The 21478-nt window shown below is 38.3% G+C and overlaps 1 protein-coding gene across 1 annotated transcript in view; it reads right to left on the reverse strand.

Annotated features, from left to right (window-relative positions):
- Nucleotides 1-1175: 1175 nt before the first annotated feature.
- LOC137133452 (uncharacterized) overlaps nucleotides 1176-21478 on the reverse strand; it is a 74599-nt gene continuing 54296 nt past the window's right edge. The window contains exons 4-23 of the mRNA XM_067517114.1: nucleotides 20201-20393; nucleotides 19805-19979; nucleotides 19530-19592; nucleotides 18982-19111; nucleotides 18693-18858; nucleotides 17806-17934; nucleotides 17687-17706; nucleotides 17116-17243; nucleotides 14968-15083; nucleotides 13169-13241; nucleotides 9006-9216; nucleotides 7697-7865; nucleotides 6990-7152; nucleotides 6609-6671; nucleotides 5590-5716; nucleotides 5101-5240; nucleotides 4568-4702; nucleotides 4139-4303; nucleotides 3548-3760; nucleotides 1176-2686 (exon numbers count right to left, since the gene is read on the reverse strand). Of these exons, the coding sequence (XP_067373215.1) occupies nucleotides 2493-2686; nucleotides 3548-3760; nucleotides 4139-4303; nucleotides 4568-4702; nucleotides 5101-5240; nucleotides 5590-5716; nucleotides 6609-6671; nucleotides 6990-7152; nucleotides 7697-7865; nucleotides 9006-9216; nucleotides 13169-13241; nucleotides 14968-15083; nucleotides 17116-17243; nucleotides 17687-17706; nucleotides 17806-17934; nucleotides 18693-18858; nucleotides 18982-19111; nucleotides 19530-19592; nucleotides 19805-19979; nucleotides 20201-20393 (2773 nt within the window). The 3' untranslated portion in view covers nucleotides 1176-2492. The remainder of the gene's footprint in view (nucleotides 2687-3547; nucleotides 3761-4138; nucleotides 4304-4567; nucleotides 4703-5100; nucleotides 5241-5589; nucleotides 5717-6608; nucleotides 6672-6989; nucleotides 7153-7696; nucleotides 7866-9005; nucleotides 9217-13168; nucleotides 13242-14967; nucleotides 15084-17115; nucleotides 17244-17686; nucleotides 17707-17805; nucleotides 17935-18692; nucleotides 18859-18981; nucleotides 19112-19529; nucleotides 19593-19804; nucleotides 19980-20200; nucleotides 20394-21478) is intronic.

A 21478-nucleotide genomic window follows, 5' to 3' on the forward strand; every position in this document is an offset into this window, starting at 1 on the left:
TGACGGAGAAGTCATAAAAGGCGGCTGCGCTGACGACCCGGGCCCTCAATGCTTTCTCTCTTCTGATGGCATACCAAGTTGAGCTTGGGGGTGATAGGATAAGATCATCGTCTTACATAAGAGGGCTACATGGTTAAATCTCCCCACCCTGTCGGGGTGCTGTTGTGCAGGAAAGTGGTTACAACAGACGCCTTCCCGTCAGGGCAATGGGACGTGGGACCTCACGTCAGCAAAACGGGGGGGCGAGATTCATGCCTTCAGTTCTCTTCTGGGAAAGCAAGGGTGACCTTACAACCTAACCCGGCCTTTATGTCTAAGGTTGTGGGCTCATGTTCTCCAAATGACCTTGCGTCCTTCTATCCTTCGCCATTTTCCTCAGAGGAGCATCACTCGTTACATATGCTTTGTCCAGTTCAGGCCTTTACATTGGCAGAACTAAAGACCGTAGGAGGAGTGACCAGCTATTTGTATCATGGGCAAAGAACCACTTAGGGAAGCCTGTTCCTAAACAACGGCTTTCTCACTGGATTGTGGGGACTATTGCTTTGGCATATAGCTCTATAGTTGCATTTCACCTTGTCACTTCTTATGAAGCCCACAAATGGATACAATTTCTTGAAACAGAACAGTTTGGGCAGTTTGTTTCTGCTGTAACTAAAATACCAAAGGTCTTACATGATTTTAACTTTGATGACCTTTAACAGTATGTAATTGGAACATATACTTTTATATATATATATATATATATATATATATATATATATATATATATATATATATATATATATATATCAGAAAAGATAATCGAAAGAGCAACTTTGTCAATGTCAATATGTCTGTTGCAGCTTCTTTTGCACTTCAGTAGCATTTTTTGTGCTGGTACATGGCCAGTTTGCTTTGTTAGTTTAAGGGGAGGATATACCTTTTAAGCACCACCACACTTTTGTTATGATAGTATTTTAGTACCAAGTGACCTAAGTCTCCACACACCCACATTTTTGGTTTTATTTGAACTGATAACTTAAGATGAGCAGTTGGAAAAAATGTAAGATTGTTTGCTTTGCTGCAAGCTTTAATCAGACAAGCACAATTTTTTTTTTTTTTTACCAGAAACAGAGATAAAGGATTACACTGCTGTAGAGTGAACAACCTCCCTTTAACAAGAAATGTGGCTGTTTCACTGTGAAATTCTGAGAAACCAAATGTTACACTGCCAACAGGATGAATGCTTACAGAAGTACCGTTGAGAGTTGAAGGACAAGAAATTTAATTTCTTTAAAAAAACTTTCTTCAAAGCCAACTATCAAATGTGGATCCATGACCATCAGTTTCAGTGACACTGAAGCAGTAGTGACAAGGCAGTAATCCTTTGTTTAGGGTTAGGGTAGTGGAAACTGAGTGGCACTGATGGGGGTGTATCCGGACTGAAAGTAACTGAATCACCATTATTTCATTCACAGATCTTGCTCATGTTGACAGTGCATGAGACACTTCCACTAAAAGACTGATTAAATATTCGCAGTGTGATCAGTGGAACGATTACATTGTTGATTTAAAGGTGTGTGGGTGCAGAGGGGGTGTGAAAGTTTGTGTTATGCTGATCATGGGGGTTTTCAGGTGGATGTAAACACAATGAGGCCAGGAAGTGAGAATTAAACCACTGTGGCTGTGACAGCTGCTTAACCATCGTGTAAAATGAAAACAGAGACTGACAACACAGTCAGTCGCACAGCCACATGATTATCAGTGAGAGAACATGTAGTCACAATCTTTTTAGCGAAGGTTTCAGAACAGAAATGAGGTTAAATCAGAAGTTGCTGGTAGAACACTCCAATGCAGTATGAAACTGCACTGAGAGTCCTACAGGTCTTCAACAAGGTCGTTCTGCACCATGACTGTGTGTTTTTCTGTGCTTCACATTTCATTCTTATCGTTATCTAATTACATACAACATTTCCACAAATTTCTGAAACAAGTGTGGAAAATAAATAGAAACACTAAAATCAACAAAAAAGAAAATATAAATAATACCAATAGAAACATTAAAATTAACAAAAAAGAAAATATAAATAATACCAATAGAAACATTAAAATTAACAAAAAAGAAAATATAAATAATACCAATGCATAAACGACCTAAATAGAAAATGATGCTGGCAAACCTGCTCGTTGGGTAATTTTCCTCTGAATATCAAGAAGAAAAGAGTCAAAGATGAAACTCTGTAATCTGCGTAACAAAGCTCCGTCATCTGAATTCCTGTTTGGATCTGAGATAAAAATCCTTCAGATGTTTTTCCAATGTGATCCCAGACACATACATTATGCAATCTTCAAACGCGTAAACGTCCTTATTTGTTTACAATATTTGAAGAATGGTTAAGGTTTCCATCTGATTTTCACTTGCCAACAATAAGTGTTTCCAGGAAACAGGCCTAATGGTCCTTTTCTACCAAAGACATAAACTTGAGATTCAAGTTTGGCTCAAACTTGGTTTAAATAATAGTCTGGCGTCGTCTTGCAGGCACTGACGGCATGTGGTACCTCAATTTTTTCCAGAAGTTTCTGTTTGCGCACAATCTGACAAATTTGTGAGTTCCCAAAGAGTCTGTCTTCCAATTCAAAGCTCCTTGTCTCCTCTTGATGTAGCAAAGAGATTCTGGCAGGCGGCTGTAATCCACCGGGCCATCTGGTGGAATAAAGGTACTGTCAGTTTGTCAGTCTATTAAAATAGTAGTGAGACAATTAAAGCATGGTTCTCAGGTTCACTTTTCAGAGCCGTTGGCCCTTCAACACGTGCAGTAAATCAGAAGCGACCACAAGCAGATGATTAGCACATCTTAGCTTAGCATAAAGACCAGAGGCACTTTCTTGGCAGTTTCTTGGCTCTAAGCTGTTGCCAACCTATCGTTACTATTGTTACTATTATCTACAGTAGATTTTTTTTCAAGCCAGTTTCTAGGAAAAAGCAAATCGTTTGTTTGAAATAACTGCATCAAGCCTGTGACCCATTGACATCACCAAACATTTGCATTCTTCTTTTGTGATGCTTTTCTAGGCTCACTGCATCCTCTTTCAGTTGTTGTTTCAGTTGGTCCCTTCATTCTCCCCTTCAGCAGGTAAATGCATGTTCTACATGGTTGAAGTCTGGAGGTTTTGGCTGTGTGTTTGGTTCATTATCTTGCTGCATGATCAAGGATCTCACATCAGTTTGGTTGCATCTTTCTCTAAATTGGCAGACAAAATGTTTCTGTAGAGATCAGAGTTCATTTTGCTGCTGCCATCATTTGTTACATTCTCAATGAAGATTAATGAGCCCGTCCCAGAAGAAGCCATGGAAGCCCAAGCCATGGCATTACCTCCACTGTCTACAGCAAAAATAAAGGAATTGGTCTCACTGTTCCAATACATTGGAGGGGATGTAGGTACAGTATATTCTTATAGAAGTGCCTCCCTATATCAAAGCAATTACAGTTTGCTGTTATTTTGGTTTATTTTCCAACTAATATCTACAGCAAAGTCTGTCTGAAGCACAGCAGTGTACCCTTACCGATTTCCAGCAGAATCACTCGAGGGTCATCATGGGTTAAAGCGTCATGAAGGCCAACTCTCTGCTCATAGCACAGCTGAATTTGGTTTTCATACATTGGCGACACTTTGTCTGCTTTGTCATTGGCGGTAGTGTGTTTTTCCTCAGATGACAGTATGATGATGATCAGTCTGCGGCACTGATGTACTGTAGCAGCAATGGCATCATGCACCGCTGTAAGAGATCAAACACAGGAAACGGCACAGCATTGCTTGGGTAACTCTTTATTTCTGCAACCTGCCACTTCATGTATGTAACCAGGGAGTCAAAGCTCTGCTGCTGGTGCATCTCAAATTCAAAAATGTGTTCCCAATGCTGCCTTGCTTATTTGATACTTTGGTACTGGACAATATTTTTCTTTTGAGCAGTAAAATAACACTACCAATGTATGATGCTTAGCAGTCAACATGAAGAAGACAAGGAAGAGGCAAAAAAATAAACTGCTTTGTGAATATTTAATTAGAATTTAGACCACAAGGATATGTTATGGTGAGGAAATACTAAACGTAGACTGTGTTTGCACAGAATTTTAAATTTGAGTCTGTTCCTGACCTTCTCCAGGGCAGTCGTCCCGTCCTCTGATGTACAAGGAGTAGCCATGTTTTCTCTCCAGCTCCTCAGAAAGGACCTGCAGGGCAAAGCTCGCTGTCTCTGCTGACGTCAGGTTGTTGGGATGGAGGAAGCTCACAAAGCCATCATAAAGCTTCCCATCATGCGCTGTAGACAAGACAGCATTGTCTCTGAACCTTTTAAATTATTCACATACACTATTTTCATCCATCTGTTCAAATACCGGTTATTCTTTATTTGGAATCGGCTCTTTTGTGTTGTCAGCTATTTGACAATTAGCCAAACTCTCAACCTAATTTTAGTTCAGTTGTTGTGGCCACATAAAGCAAACGAGAGTTCATGGTAGGTTCCAGTGCTGGGTCTGCGTTTCACAGAAAAGTTTATACACATACTGTAGCATAAAACACTGACCTTGGTGTTTGGAAAAATGGATGAGCAATTTCCTGTAAGCCAGCACCAGATCGACTTTAAAGAAGAGGAAGGCCACACACAGGACCACCAGAGCCAAGAACGCAGAGACACAGACGGCCACGCTGATCTGCTGAGCTGGAGAGAGGTGGAAGCAGACTTGTGTGGTTTCAGAGTGAATGTAAACAACATGAGTCCAACAAATGTTCGGTGCCCACGTGTACCTGCCATGTACCCTTTTGATAGAAAGCAAACTGTGTAGAAAGCAGTCAATACATTTAGAAAATAGCGTTTTTGTTTGTCTATTTTTGTGCTTCAACTACTGTCTTTATACCAGCTTCTACTGGCTTCAGACTTTTCACTAGATTTTGGAGCCTGATTGCGAGAGGTCACAGCTCTGTGCAGGCCAGCTACATTCTTCCACATCAAACAGGTTGGAAATAAGAGGGCAAACCCAAGCAGTCCCAAGCTGAAAAGTAGAAAAAACTATTTTCCCATGAATAAATTAGTTTTAAAAAAGAGGGAGAAGAAAATACCTTCCTGAAGCCACACGGAGCCCGTTTTTTTTCCAAGTGGGCTCTCTACATTGCAACTAATGGGGATCTCCAGGAACTGATGTAGAACTTTAGAGATGGACAGAGTGGACAGACCATACACCCTTCCTCTGTCGTGAAAACTGAAAAGGACAGGACCAGTCAATCAATCAGTCCATCAAACAATGTATCAGTCAGCATGACTGGTTTTGTTCTGCTGTGTTCAATATATTAGAATTGTAGATATTTCGAATATGTTTACAGTTTAGAGTTATTTTAAATAATTCTCTAAATACTTTAACCTTCATAATTTCTGGCCTTGTGTTTTTGGCTCAAACATCAAGTGGCTGACAAATGGTGTTTACTGCCTTTCAGCTTATGTCAGTGCATTCATAGTATGATAAGTCAACTTCAGAGTTTGAATACTTTTTTCCAAAACCTTTCTGTCTGTTTAACTTGTGTTTAACAGCATGACCACACGCAGGAACTTACTATTTCAATGACACAGTGATTCCCTCAAGATCTTCAGCAAAGGTTCCATCAAAAGTCCAGTGTATGATAATTTCTGGGTCCTCACTGACTCCTATGAGCACTAAACACTTCACCTCCACTGGCATCCCTGGTCATTAGGAAATTTAAAATATAAATTATTGAAAAACAAACAAAACAAGCAAAAACAAATTGGAAATTTACAGTCATTAGTAATCAATCAATAGATAAACGCATATTTCAAAAAAGGATTTTTTGTTTTCAGAATTAACCTGGGGTAATATCTTTGTATTAACAAGAATACGGGGTGGGGGTAATATTTTCTGACAAGGTAAACAGTAATACTGTAATAACATAATAGGATTATTATTATTTTGTTTGTTTGTTTGTTTTTTTGTCCTTTTGGCTTATCCCGTGAGTTCAGGGTCGCCACAGCGGATCATTGTCCGCATTGATGTTGATTTGGCACAGTTTTTACGCCGGATGCCCTTCCTGACGTAACCCTCCCCAATTTCTACTGCGCTTGGACCGGCACTGCACAGCTGGGTTGGGGAATGGGCTATTGAGGTTCAATGTCTTGCCCAGGGACACTTTGACCTTTAGCTAGGGCTGGGGATCGATCCACTCAACCCGTGGTCCGTGGATGACTGCCTTTACCAACTGAGCTACAGCCGCCCCATATTATTTTGATAATAAGGAATAAAATAATATCATGTGACTTAAGTAATATATATATATATATATATATATATATATATATATATATATATATACACACACACACACAAACACACACACACACTTTTACAGCACACTAAACTCTGGGGTTGTTTAAACAAAAAAAAAACAAAAAGGCCGTTAGGATTTTTGATTTGGATTCATCCCTTGACATTATCTTATTTCTCAGTCACGTAATGAAAGTTACAAGCCATACTTTCTTTTTTTTAGTTCCCGTTTCAACTTCAGTCACACAGGGTCAACTCACTGTGGAAATGGTTAGAACTTGTCACAGTGTTACTTACCCACTTGAACCACAATCACTTCATTGATAGGGGACACCACATGAGCCTCTATAGCAACTGTATCTGTAAGAAGTGAGACAAAAACAGTTTGAAACATAGATAGATGGAAAGACTTTGCTGTAGATAGATAGGCAGATGGCCTTCTTTCTTATCTAATATTATCGATTTCTTATCTTATAAACTTCTAATACAATAATCTTTAAATTAGGGCAGTGTGTCTGAGAATATATAATAAATGAGTTCCATTATAACTAAAGAAGTCTCTATATAAATTAGAAAAAAACAATTGCAAAAATTAGTCAAATCTGGGAAGTTAAATGACAAATCACTAGAAATAAACAAAATAGCAAATTAGTCTGGTGGTTCAAGTGACCTACGTACCATCAGTAATAGCCAGCTGCATGCTGCGTGCAGCAGTGTACTTCCTGCCACCCACACTAATGTTTACCAGGCAGGTGTATTTCCCAGAATCCCTCTCTGAGACTGCAGACAGCCTCAGGAAGCCTTTGTGATCCACATTGATGGCCTGCACTGGTTGGCAGTCCTACACACAGAAACAGACCACAATTAGTTGAATATTTGTAGAAAACTAACCCAAGACAAAGACAAGACATTTGAAGCCAACAAGAAGCAAGCGTGTGATGTGATGTGCATTTGAACAACAATGGAGCTGTATGACTATGAGATTTGCATCAACATTAGCTTCCTTTAAGAATCATTTTGATTATTATTTTATTTTGTTTTGCTTTTAGTTTCTCCTTTGTCATGTGTATGTGTGGCGAGTGGTTAGCGCGAGTGGTTAGCACAAAGAAAAATTAAAGGTACATCTTTTAAAATGAATTGTATAATGTAGCCTGATCTGGAGTTTGTGTAATGACCATCCTAACGCAACAATAATAATAACTTTAATAACTGCTCCTTGCTTGTTTAGTGTTCTTGTTTATGTGTTTTATACTGCCTTTTTCTTGTAGCACTTTGTGATTTGTTTTTAAATGAAAAGCACATTATAGATTAAATGTAGAATTATTATTATTATCACAAATGCATCAAGAGAGAACTGCGCATAAATATCATGGAACTGCTTATACCCTCATCCATTGAATCTCTTTTTTAACATTTAGTTCAAAGATCTCTGTCTGTTTGCAAGGAAGGCCTCCATTGACTCCCTCAGGGATGGGCACCGTCTCAGATGGATTGGGACACTCTCCTGGGGATACTGACACCTGAAACGTTATCTGCAATAATCCAGTTTTGTCCCTAAGAGAAGGAGATAAACACTGAGAGAGATGCAGGAAGAGGAAATTCAAGATTCAAACAACTTTATTGATCCCATAGGGAAATTGTGTTGCGTTGTTATGTGGATGTTGAGCTGGATTTGATTGTGCTCACACCAGTTAACAAAACTGTCCACCACTGATTGATACTCAGTCTCCACCCTGGATACATCCAACAACTGCAAAGTCATCAGAAAACTTATGAAGGAGGCAGGACTCTGAGTTGTACCTGAAGTCAGAGGTATACAGGGTGAAGGGAAAGGGAGATAGAATTGTCTGATCCCTTTTTAAAATACAATGTATGAGTGTGAGGTTGTTGTTTGTTTTATGTTTGGCCAATGAGAAATTTAGATACTTCGAGATTAAAATCTAAGAGGATTTTTTCTTTTTTATCCTAATACTAAAAAAGAAAAAATCCTACATGTTAAGTTGTTACAGTAGCAGTTCAATATTTGGTGGAGTTTGGAAAACTTGGACTTACTTTACTGTATCATATTGTTTAACCCACACAGATATATTAATGTACAACTTGAAATCAATTATATTAGGGTGAGATGGCCTCGTAAATCAACCCCTGGTTTGTTTAACCTGTTACTCTGAATGTGCGTGGAAACTTGTTCTTGGCAGCTCTTTTTTTCCCCATGTGTTGCCTACTGCATGTTCATTTCAGATTTCCCTTAAAATAATTTACCATGACATCATAAAACCCATGGATAATTACCTTCTTTCTTTCTTGTGAAATGTAACTGACTTGAAAGATCCCATTGTTTGTTCTATGCGAATACACTCTGCAACAACAGAGTTATCAGTATGATAATCTCTGTAGCAGCTTCATTGGTATGAATCTGTTAATATTTTTCTAACAAATAACATCAATGGCCATTCTTTCTTAAAACGATGACTTTATTTCCAATTTCAGTTAATAAGGCTAATGTGAAAGATAATGAAACTGTATCTGAGGCAACTATCTTGTGTTAAGCAACCTGCAATATTGCCTCCTCTCAAAATCTTTGATATGAACTTTTAATTTATGGGCTGATCTTCTTGTTAGATGTTTGAAAGTTAATTCAAAAATTCTATCACAACCAGTCAAACCCACCAACTCACACAGGAGTTTACATACCTTTTCTCACACATGTAGCTTCCATTATGAGAAACCTGCACAGGTAGAAACCACAGCAGCCCATCCCTGACCTCTACTCCAGTAGGCAAGCTCAGATTGTGCCTCCCCATTCTGCTCCAGGTCACATTTGACTGAGTGTCAGCTATGAGGCACCTCAGTATAAACAGGTGGCCGGCACTAACGTAGTAGGTGTCTGTCTCCCCACTGTGGTCTAGAATTGGAAGTGAAAAAGAGAAACCAGTGATTTGTCATTCAGTGCGAGTAGTTATCAATCTAATCATTCAGGCCTGTTTATTTGTCTGTTAATAAGTAAAATATCTTTGAGCTCTGAGTCATGGAAGAACCAATTTTTTTTTTCCTGGTGTAGAAAGCACTTCAATTAGCCAGTCATAAAGAAAGAACTTACTGTTTTAGCTCTTTAAATTTTGCACAAATACTTAAACGACTAATTTCAGAGGGATGGAGAGTTCAAGGAGATTAGAGGTTTGTGCTGAATTATTAGCAGCTGCAGTCAGCTTTTTCTGTAGTTCTGTTTTTCTATGTTTTAAAAATCTATAGACAAAAAAGTTGTCATTATGAAATTGATTTGTATAAAATATGTGACATACAAATACATCTGCATACTACTCATAATAATCAAATGCATTAACTAAAAAGGCTGCCAACACTTTTGTGTCCCATCTGATGTCCTTGAAAATATTTATTTTCAGCCTTATGGAGGACAATGTCCTTCCTCCAAAACGTTTGAGATAAAGTGCAATGCACAGTTATGGTAAAAATCCCAAACTATCAAGTCAAACAATGAGGTAATTTAGATAAATAGAGGAAATACATTTACCAAAGCTCAAAATGGAAAATCAAACAACTATGCCAACAATTGAACCCAACAGGAAATTTCAAGACATTTAGCCTAGTCCCTGGGAAATGACAGCGGACATTTTCCTCACTGTTGTGTAATTGTTAAAAAACTTGTATTTGCAGTTTTCTTTTTTTTTTAATCTCTCATGCTTTCTTGTAGTTGTTGTGATGTTTCTCTCATGTTTCCACTCTTACAGCACCTGGTGGCATTGACACACCGACACTGAAATGCTGCATTCACACAAGCCTTAGAATAGTAAGATTTTCATTTATAACTTGAATGAAACTATTATTTGAGCTATGATGCCGCAGCTTTATATAAACCAGTGACAAAATTTGAAATGTTAAATAAAACTGATAAAAACTGATATAGCCTTATTTCTGTAGCTTGGCAAATTTTGGAGATGTTAATCATGTAAACATAGTGTGTCATATTTAAATAACTGCATAGTTATTTATCCCGCTAATTTTATTTTATTTCAACCGATTCCATGGTCGCTCGTGAACGCATCACGAGCCCGGCTTCAGGTGGCGGGCTAACGTTAAATACGTCGGTAATTAGCCAAGAAGATGCTGGAAGGAAGACGAAGGGGGAGAACGAGCAAATGAAACACAGAACGGCAGCAATAAATTCAACGAAAATAGGCAGAAGGGCCAAATACTGAGGGTATTTCGGAAAAGTAAAAAACCAAGAAGCGGGTCCGGTGCTGGAACCGGGCTTTATGCTAGCCGAGGTAGCTGCAAACGTTGGCTCAAACGGTTGACGTTTTCAGCTGCGAACGCCTGTGTTCCCAAAGGAGAAGTGAGTTTCCGAACAATACCGAGCTGCGTCCTGGGTTTGACTATGGCGGTGCGTGATTCTGCTCAGGAAAAGTCAAAGAAGAAACACAAGGTAAGAGCTGACTGTTGGCAGTTTGCTTGTTTCGTGGACCTACACCTCAGCCCCAGCTTGGCTTTCTTATCTTTTAACGTTACCATACATTAGCGCAGTGGTTCTAAACTCCTGGTCCTCATATGACCCCCGCCCCACTATACTTGTTTTCCAAGCAACCCCGCAATACCCACTGCTCATTACCTACAACAGGTGTGTGCAGTCAATCAGAAGCTGGGACATACCATCTGGATAAGGATAGAGCGGGGGAAGACAAAGTTAATTGGTATCTTCCAGGTTCTGATTTACTGTACACACCTGAGCTACGTAATTCGCAGTGGGGCGTGCGGGGTTTGTTGGAAAGCAGAGCAATGGTCATTGAGCACCAGGATTGAGAAACTGCATTAAAGTTAGAGCGGCATCTCCTCAATTATCCCTCAAAGCTGTACATGACGAAAAGTGAATCAGTCTGGAGTGAACAGACAGGAATATATGGTTAATGTTAGAAGTTGTTAGATTGTGGACTTTTCAGAACATGCTTGCTTTATTTTTTTGCTATTTTTATGCCTTATATCCCCTCAGTGCTCTAACAGGAGAGTTTAGAATATGTCGCTTTCCTCCTCCTCAGTCTACTATTTGAGAAAATGGCAGAAATGTTCTCTCTGCACTGAAGTGAAGCCTGCAAGTTGTGCAGCGTTGGAAATCAAAGGAAAACGGGACCTTGCTGCATTAAGCTACTATACCTGTTTTTACTCTAGCTTCAGCCTCCCATGCAAAATTCTTTTGTTAAATTTCATACTGAGTAATCCATTAGCTTTTGCACTCATGTTTCACGTAGGGGACTTTTTGGAGATGCAGAAATAAAAGTCAATTTACATATTTGGTGTTTTGACCTTTTTTATTTTCCAGAGCAGTCACTTTGAAAGAATCGAGTGGCATTCAAAGCTTGGAGCATTGAAATCTGTTAAATTAGTGGCTCTTCGCTTCTCACAAAGCCACAACTTTTGAACTTCTACACAGTGGCTTGGTAGCTGTGTTTTCAGGGGAAGATAATGATGTATTTTAGCAGCTTAAAGCCTAAAGTTAGTTGCCTGTTGAAATTTATGTTTTGCTAGCTTAGGTGGATAAATATGAAAAAAATGGCAGCCTTTTTTTCAGTACTTATGTATCAACTCATGGCTTTGGGACATTTGGTTAAATAAAATTTGCGTAATGGGAGGATGGTGCACATGTACTGTTCTTGACAATCCTTGTCAATACAGACTTAATAACCAAAAAGTAGGACCGCTCACTACAAATGCACATTTGTGCCCATTATCCCTTGCTTCATCTTATCTGATCTCGCCTTATCTGATCTGATCTCATTGGTGGAATCTTGGTTTTTGTATTTTGTTTTTTGTGTCTCCTTGTAAGTATTACAGAGCGTGACTCTTAAGTGCTCATTTGTCTGAATTAACTTTAAAAAAATTAAATAGTCAAACTTATTCAGATGTTTTTTTTGTTTTTTTTAGTAAGGCTCTTTACATAGATTTCTTCTGTTATGTGTGGTTGTTGCATTCTCTATCTGCAGTGTTTTGTAATACGCATATGCACTTTTACAGTCATGTAAGGCAGATTTGAAACCTTGTTCCATTATACATTGCAGAGAAATTTGTTTTCCCTTGGAGTAATTGTGGGGAAATCAGGATTCTCCAAGTTACTAGGGATTTCAGTGGTTCATCAAACTAAAAGTTATTCCTAAAGCCAAACAATGATTTAAAAAACATTTTGGTAATATGTTTAATACACTCCCCACCAAAAGTATTGGAACATTTAGGCCAATTCCTTTATTTTTGCTATAGACTGAATTTATTTGGGTTTGACATCAAAAGATGAATATGAGACGAGACATCAACATTTTAACTTTATTTCCAGCTATTTACATCTGGATATGATACACAACTTAGAAGATAGAAGCTTTTGTTTGAATCCACCCATTTTTCATCAGAGCAAAATTATTGGAATATGTGACTGACAGGTCTGTTTTTTTTGTTTTTGTTTTTTCCCAGGTGATTAGATTGAACTGAATAAGATTTAATATTTAGTTGCAAATCCTTGGCTTGCAAGGCTCACTTCTGTTTTGGAGTGCATTAAATTGCACAGGTCATCATAATGTTCTGCCTGCTTAGTTTATATCTCTGCCTTACAATGGCCCAGATGCACCTGTTTAAGCTTTTTAGCTCTACTTGGGGAAAAGACAGTAGTATATTTTCCATATTTGTGAGACGCCATGTTGATGATCGAAAGAATATTGAAACTAAAACATCGAAGTCAGCAAATTGTTTAGATCAACCATTGGACAACAGATGTGAAGCAGCTAGACTGTAGTTTTGGAAAATATTTCCAGTAACAGAACCTCTGTGAAGCCAGTGATACTGTGATAAGCTGTACTTACCGTGTGTCACAGCCAAACCCAGAGACAGTGCAGCCAACAAGCAGCCCCAGCCTGCCATTGCCATACTTGATGTCTGTGGGGTTAGAGAGGGTATATTTCATTAAAGTCCTGTGTGATTTCTTAGTCATGGCTCATGTTCTCAGTCACACTGAATCTGTAATAAGGCTTCTTGACATATTTCCTGGTGGCTCTCCGACTTGAAAAACTACCAGTAAAGGGAAGTGGGAAATACATTTTGCACAGCTCATACAAGGAAGGCAGGGCTTAAACACTCCCAGTGAAGTCCCAGGGAAGTCCACTGATTGGTTTTTATTTGGAAAAGACCTGACATTTTAAGAAACTCCCCCTTTTACCTGTTTGTTTTTTGACCTATCTTAATCTTCAATTAATTGCTGTTTTTCTCTATGTATATGTAGTAGAAGTACTGTAAAACCCAAAGGAGCTATAGCAACATCAATTTAATATTTTTCATTATCGACAGAATTTTTATTTATTTATTTTTTACAAGAATGGGGAACATGATGGACATTATATTGACAAATTAGAACTAGTAATTTAAACCTCTGTGGAGCCTCTGTGCATATTAATTATCTTTGTCTTGTCCTGTCTTTGATTTCACCTGCATAAGCCGTTGTTTGTGTTAGCCATTGGATTGTTCTGCTTTATAAAATGGCAAGTTTTTGTGCATAGATTTGAACAATTTTGTGAATAGAGGACATGGTGGAGGTAACTACATCTGTTTAGTGAAAAACATGGTGACCTCAACACTGCATTCAACACATTGCACTGCTTAGTTGCTGACAGCTCACTAAAGAACCACAGATGGGACGTCTTTGAGCGCTTGTGACAGGGAGCTGCATCACTAGTGTAGAAGGAGGGCATGATGCAAGATTTCCTCCCGACAAAGCGAGTGCTTACAGGCTCGGGATGCTGCAGCAGGGTTGGCCTGTGGCCTGGCCAACGAGGGCTTAGACCAAGACCAAAGCGCTATATGTTTACGCATGGCTGTACTGGTGCTGTCAAACTGGACGCTGTCTCGACTCTGAAGAACACGTAGAATCTAATTTTATTTCATTTGCATATGTCGCAGGTTTGATAGCGTGTATGTGAGAGAGTAACTGTATATAATTTCATTTCATTAATTAATTTTCATTAATGATTTAAATGCTTTGCATCTACATTAGACCTAAAATGTTTTCTGTACACCAAACAGAAAGCATAAGCTCAGGTCTAGTCTGGCACCGTTAAATCGCTACATGTTAAATATCAGCAATATCAATAGTCATTGCATGTTGACAAATAATGGTTCAGTATTGCTTTATTATGTGTTCATACTTGTTACAATAATGCATGGTCATTAATATAATCACTAAATTACTTAAACGACATCAAACTCACCTAGAACAGCAACAAGGTTTGTGTCAGCACGTTTAGAGAGGGATCACAAATGGTGACTGCACAGTAAGTGCTATTTAAAATGAGAATAAATCAATGTAATTTAAAGAAATGTTATGCTTTTAACATGTTTACAATAAAAATCAAAATGACAGATGATAATTAGTACAGAATTCTTTTTGACAATCAAAATAATAGACGGCGAGGAAGTCTAACACAACCTGTGAATGAATTTAAGATGTCGGAGAAAAACTCTAAAACTGAGTCAGTATGAAATCTGTAGGAAGATTCACAGAAGGTCATGAATAGAAAAAATTTAATCGTAAACTTTCATTTAAACTCGCTGTACAGCTCAAAATAAAATGAAAGCACAGCGTACAAATGCAATGATAATTTTTACTTACCACTCTGTGTTGCGTTTCAAGAATGTCTTGTACTAAACCTTCAGAGGAGGTGCTGTGCTTTCCCCCTTCCTTTCTGCAAGGCATCTTAAACTGTTCCACTAGCCCATGCATGAAATTTCCATTCAATAGAAAAAAAGCACCAAAGGGTTTTCAGTACATGTGCACCACAATGTTTCAGCCCCATCATTGGTTCGAATATAGGCCACTAGACCTCATCTGTTTCAAATGTGAAAGCTACAGCTGCAGTAAAGTGTTGAAGAATGTGCAAGTTTTCACATACAGTGCCTACACTGGGGTCCAAATGTCTGACAACATTGAAAATCTGTAACCTTAAACTGTAATCAGAAGGGTTAGATTATTTAGACCTCAATCTATTATGTAAAATGTGAAAGGAGATTAACCTTTCTGTACAAAGGATTTACCACAAATGGGTTTATTTGCTGAGCTAAAAGTGCATAAACAAACATTTCTTTTTGACTGTATTTAATTTTTTTATTTCTTGGAAATTTGTGGTTGCTTTGTGGGCATAAGTTTGCAATTCTGTTTGCAGCTGAATTATTGCAAGAGTATACCTTAAATTGATTATTCGTCTGAGGAACAATAACCTAATTCAAAATACAGAGGAGGATTCCACACGGCATTTTCTTTGCTAATTCTCCATTTATTGACAGTAGTCAAAAGCTTTTTGCAAACGCTAATACTGGGAAGTACATCTTGTTTCACAGCAATAATTTTATGCAGATCTTACTGCCACTGAACATGCAGTATGTGGTGGAAAATTTGTGTCTGGTGGCAATGAATGTTCATGTGTATGTATTTGGAGGCAAAAAACGAAATTTTCTTGAACACAAAAGCAATTGAAATTGTAAATTTCTTTATTTAATGATGAACAATGTCAGGGGTGGCAGTTCTCATACTTTGTTCCTTTTTCCCCACATTTCAAATAAATGGTATTACATTCAACATGAGCTCACAGTTGACTTCTTTACTTTATGTAAAGAAAAAGTATTTCTGTGACCTTTACACTTTGATGTGTACAATTTTAAAAATCTACACATTTTTGTTTAATCAGTTCTTTTTCCACATTGATCCTAAGTCTCCATATGCTGGAGAATACCCACTATGTACTGTATGCTGGTGCAGAAAAACTTGCAGATACTGCTGTCATCACAGCAGGTGGGAACTGCAGTCTTTGAGCGTTTGAGCAAAGCATATTCCAGCTTTTCTTGCTCAGTTACACTTCCTTCATCACATGGTGTACTTGCAGACCTTTTTGCTATCAAAAATATGCTTCTTGAAATCTAATAATTACATAATTACAAGCTAAAGGAAAAAGTAGAGCCGACATTTGAAGTGAGAATACCGGTAACTCTTAGTACACCTGCACTGTAACCTTGACTCGGAGTGTACAGCTCAGTTTCTGGTGGCATATTTATTTATATTTGCATTTAGTTATTTAGCAGACGCTTTTATCCAAAGCGACTTACAAGATGTACAAGGCAGCAAAAATTGAAGTCAGGGAGAAAACATCAAAGTCCTATAGAAAAAGTGTTCTGTTTTCAGCGTTTTTTTGAATATTGGGAGAGAGTCTGCTGAACGTGCAGAGTTTGGTAGCTCGTTCCAACATCGTTGGATCATTGCGCTAAAAAGTTTTGCTTGGTGTCTTCTGTGCGGTGCTGCGACCACCAGACGTCATTCGTCAGCAGACCGCAGCGGACGGGAAGGATTGTAGACTTGAGTGAGTTGAGGTGAGCAGGAGCTGTTGAGTTTGCCACCCTGTAAGCAAGAGCCAGAGCTTTGAACCTGATGTAAGCAGCTACAGGAAGCCACTGTAGAGATTTATAGAGTGGTGTGACATGGGTCCTTTTGGCTGATTAAATATGCGGCGAGCTGCTGCATTTTATTATGAATTATTATTTATAAATTGCCATATACATGTGCAGTTTAAACCAGATATTCTCGTGGTCTAACAGTTGAAACATAACCTATCACAACCACATCATAATTTTAGCAAGGCTATTTTCTTGCGGTAAACCAATGTCTTGCCCCTCACAGGCATATGATGCCTCATCTCCTTCCAAAACCTGGAAGTAGGGGAAAGGGATGTGCCGCATCCACCTTTTTCCTCATCCTCTGTTGTTTATATGCAAGTCCTCCACCTTTCCAAGACTTGAGGAAGTGTATGAAGAGCAAATGTTTCCACTTCTTTGCTGAATCCAACTGCATAGGGCTGTGGATATGCCACATATGCATCATACAGCATACAGAGAAAAGAGCTTTAAGGTTTTGTGGATAGTTGATTGATTTATTTACCTGGTGTTGAATGCATGGAAAAAAAAGCCTAAATCTAAATGGATGCTACAGTACTTCTGCCATCACTCAAAATGCCAGTGCCAGCAGTAGGGATGAGTTTCATTGAGATTTTAACAGTATTGCTACTGTTGCCAATAGTGCTTATTGATCCAGCACTTTATCAGTTCTTTTAGTTGGTTGGTTAGTTATTTAGATCATAAGAAAAGTAACAAGATCAACAGCTTGTCTGCCACAGTAAAATAAAACTTTAAAACTTTGCAGAAATTAATTGTTAAATTAATTTGTTAATCTTGTTTCACTTTATTGCACCCAACTGTAACTACAAGGCAGTCGACTGTGCGTTTCTCCACTTGTATGTTATGGACTTTGCTAGGTGTCTGGACAGACTGCATGTTTCTGCCATTACATGCGTAAGACTTGCTGCACCTTGTGGCAGAGAAACATAGTTGGTGAGATAAAATGTGCAAGATAACTGTTAGGTAGAAAAATTTAACAGGAAATTTTTCCGTGGTTTGTTTAGAGGACTTGAAATGCCTTCCTGAACCAAAGCACAATCTCATCCTTATAAATGTAATAGACTGTGACACTGATGATAATGAGAACCGTCACACCAGCAAGCACAGCTCCAATGGGAAGTATGATGTTTGGATCTGTAGAAGAACATCAAACATAGTATTTAGGAAGGATGTGGGAAAGTGAGGAACTGTTTGAAGATGGTACATTAATAATGTAAAGGCGACTGTGGCGCAGGAAGGTAGAGCGGTTGTCCACCAATCTCACAATTGTTGGTTCAATCCCCGGCTCCTCCGGTCACATGTCGAAGTGTCCTTGAGCAAGACACTGAACCCCAACTTAGTTGCTCCCGGTGTTGGCCAGCTGCATAGCAGCTCCCCCATCGGTGTATGAGTGTGTGTGTGTGATTGTGAGTGTGAATGGGTGAATAAGAAGCAGTGTAAAGCGCTTTGAGTGCCAATAGGTAGAAAAGCGCTATATAAGTGCAGACCATTTACCATTTAAAGTTCCTCATGTTTATTTGTGATTTTAAAAAAACAATGCAATAATATTAGTTTATCAATGACACTTTTCTTGTGGGGGGGGGGCACACTTGCATGTACAAATACTTACTACTAGGGACTAATGAGAAAATAAGATTAGGTTCATCTGCACAGAGGTTACTATAATCAGAACTGACTGATCATCAAAGACATCATGAAAAACAACTCTGACAATTTATCTATTAAAATAATTTGTAATTCCACAATCTCAGATTTACATTATTGCTGTTTTATTTACACTTATGTGAAAGTAAACAGGTTATTTAACTTCTTTGGGCTTAACTTGAACAATTTCAGCTGTTGGATAGAACAGGAGATCCTGAGATACTGACGGGCGGAAAAGTTTTTATTTGGTCATTTTTGTTTACCTTCTGGTATCAGAGTAAAAAATGCGTCAGGATTGCCTCGGAAACTGTATGCACGACAAGTGTAGGTGGTGTTGAAATCCTCTTCCCACAGTTCAGAAAATATCAGCGTCCGCTCCAACCATATACCGTTTATAGGGACATCCTGGCTCCACGTACTGGAGCAGACAGACAGATCAGAAAAGAGGAAGGTACTGCATTATTACTTTCTTTAGCTTCTTTTGTTTTTTTTTAAAACAGCAGATAAAATGAGTAAAGATTGGTAAGTTAAGGGTGCTGACCGTTGTTCAGGTGTGTAGACACGGTCCGAAGGGTCACTGCTAATGAAAGCTTTATCCATCCACATGAGATGAACAATGTGTTCCCCAATACCTGGCACAAACACTAGGCACCGCTTGCTGAAATGTGACCCTTAACATGTACACACACAAAATAAATAAAATTGTACATATATTAGAAATCTCTTTTCTTAATCTAGTTTTCTAAAATGTTGCAAATGGATTTTTTTTGTTGTTGTTGTTTCACATACTAATATCAAACATGTTCCCAAGAGACCTTAGACCTAAGCAAACCAAAAATAGACTGGTAGCAAACATGAACACAAACAAGTGTCTGACAAAGCATGAAATTCAGTGATCTAGAAACTTTAAATGTAAAAAAAAAAAAAAAAAAACTAACAAAAATAAATCGGGTGCCAGTCCTTTGCACAGTGGTCGAAAGTAAAATGTTATGTTAAAACATTGTAAACCTCCATTTTGATAGTTGATTTAAAAAATATTTGCTCTGTAATGTGCACCTGCATTTTGACAATAATCATTTCAACGCTCACCCATCTGTGCCTTGATGATTTCATTAGCTGGTTCCTGCATTTGTGGAACCAAAGAGACATCCTCTGGAAAAAAAAACAAGACAACATGGAATATAGTAGCAGAGGTTGAGGATCATAGAAATGCACTGAATATGGAAAAAACAAAGAATTATTAGCTCTTTTTGCACCTCCTCCCACTCTGTTTATGATTAGTGTTAAGTCATGAGAATCGTTTCCACCTCTTGTCAGCCTGTTTTCTTGCACACTCATCGTACATATTGTATCCCCGTTCTAACCTGCAAGACTTGCGTCAATTGTCTCTGACACAGATCCCATGACGCCACCGAGGGTGAAACGTAGAGTACAGGTGTAGGAGCCCTTGTCTTCAGCTTTTACCATTTTTATCATCAGTTTGGTCAAGTCCCTGTAGATATACTTGCCGTCTCTGCTATTCATTATGGGGTCACAACCCTAGATGGGGGTGGGGAAAGCAATAGTCAGACTTTATGTGAAGAAATGGAACTAAATCATAATGCCGGCTTAACATCGTCTGTCATCCGTTGTTCATGAAAGATTGCATCATCCAATTTTTCAGCCTTGGCCTGTATAAATATGGCCGAGTCTATTTAAAGTGAACACGAGGCTTATGAATATTTTATGTATATATCTTACAAGACTGTCCCTTAACTCACCCTGTACCACATGAGGGAGTAAGTGATGTTATAGCTTTTCAGTTTAGTGATATAGTCCTTCAGAGGGCAATTCAGATTGTCATTGACCCATCTTGTAAGTTTTTGAAGATTTTCCCTTGGGCTTCCACAGTTCCCAGGACTTGGCAGATCCACTTTCAACATTGTTGCTTGCTGGTAGCACTGAGAAGAAGTTCTGTTGTAAAACAGAGAAAACATCTTAATAATTTCTTCTGTTTATAGCGAATATTCTTTAACCAACAAGCACGTGAATAACTAGCCTCTCAGATTAAGAACATTACTATGTTTAGTTAGAGGAGTATTTAAAATGTCATATGAATGTAAGGACTACAGTACCCATGATAAATGAAGTTCCACACACCACATGTTCTCTAAATATCTAACATCAGAGCCTCAGTCTTCCTCCTGATGCTGGGCAATATTGACACAAATTTATATCTCTGTATTCTACGCTGAATGAAGATATATGATCTGTATCTCTGCATTTTCTTAACCTTTTGGTCTCATTTTGCTTCAGTATTTTAAATATTTACTTCCTTATAGCATATTCATATTATAATAAAATAGATCAAGGCATGTTGGGGCAACAGGTATAGTCAGATTTGTTTCATTGTATTATTGTTACTACAGTTACAAATGTTCTTGTCTGACACATGATTAGTGGAAGAGTCGGTTTGATGTTGACACTCAAGAGAAACGAGGTTACTCAGAAAGTGTAACATGTAAGGCAATAGGAAATCCTTCCTGACCTCTTTTTATTGTCTGTCTCAATAGTAACAGCGCAGGAAGAGAGACAGCCGGGCTGCACGACCCCAATGAACAGTAATTCATTCCGACTTCTGTGATAGTTTCAGTTTTAGTCAGACTTATGTGATTTATGTTAAACATTTCAATTGACTGTTATAACCTCTCCTGGTGTCCCAGAGAGTGTGAGACTGCAGAGATGAGAAGGAGCTGTGGAAAGCATCAAACTGTATCAATACAGACACTTTGCCTCATTCTATACCTCTTTTTAAACAGAATGATCTACCTTAAAAAGTAGACTTGTATAAAGTACATACCACCTTCTTCCTGCAATCAGGCTGTTTACGCTATTTAGTTTCATCACAACTTATAAACATGAAGTTATTAATATTGCCACACATTGCACATAACCTTTGCTCTGCTTTACCTGGGACTTGGCCTCTTAGAAGTCAGTTAGTAGTAGGCACCAGCTGCTAAAGTATAGCATGTATGTAGCATGTATGTATAATGAACACC

Source organism: Channa argus, chromosome 9, assembly GCF_033026475.1.
Source record: "Channa argus isolate prfri chromosome 9, Channa argus male v1.0, whole genome shotgun sequence".
In the NCBI taxonomy this organism is placed as follows: domain Eukaryota; kingdom Metazoa; phylum Chordata; class Actinopteri; order Anabantiformes; family Channidae; genus Channa; species Channa argus.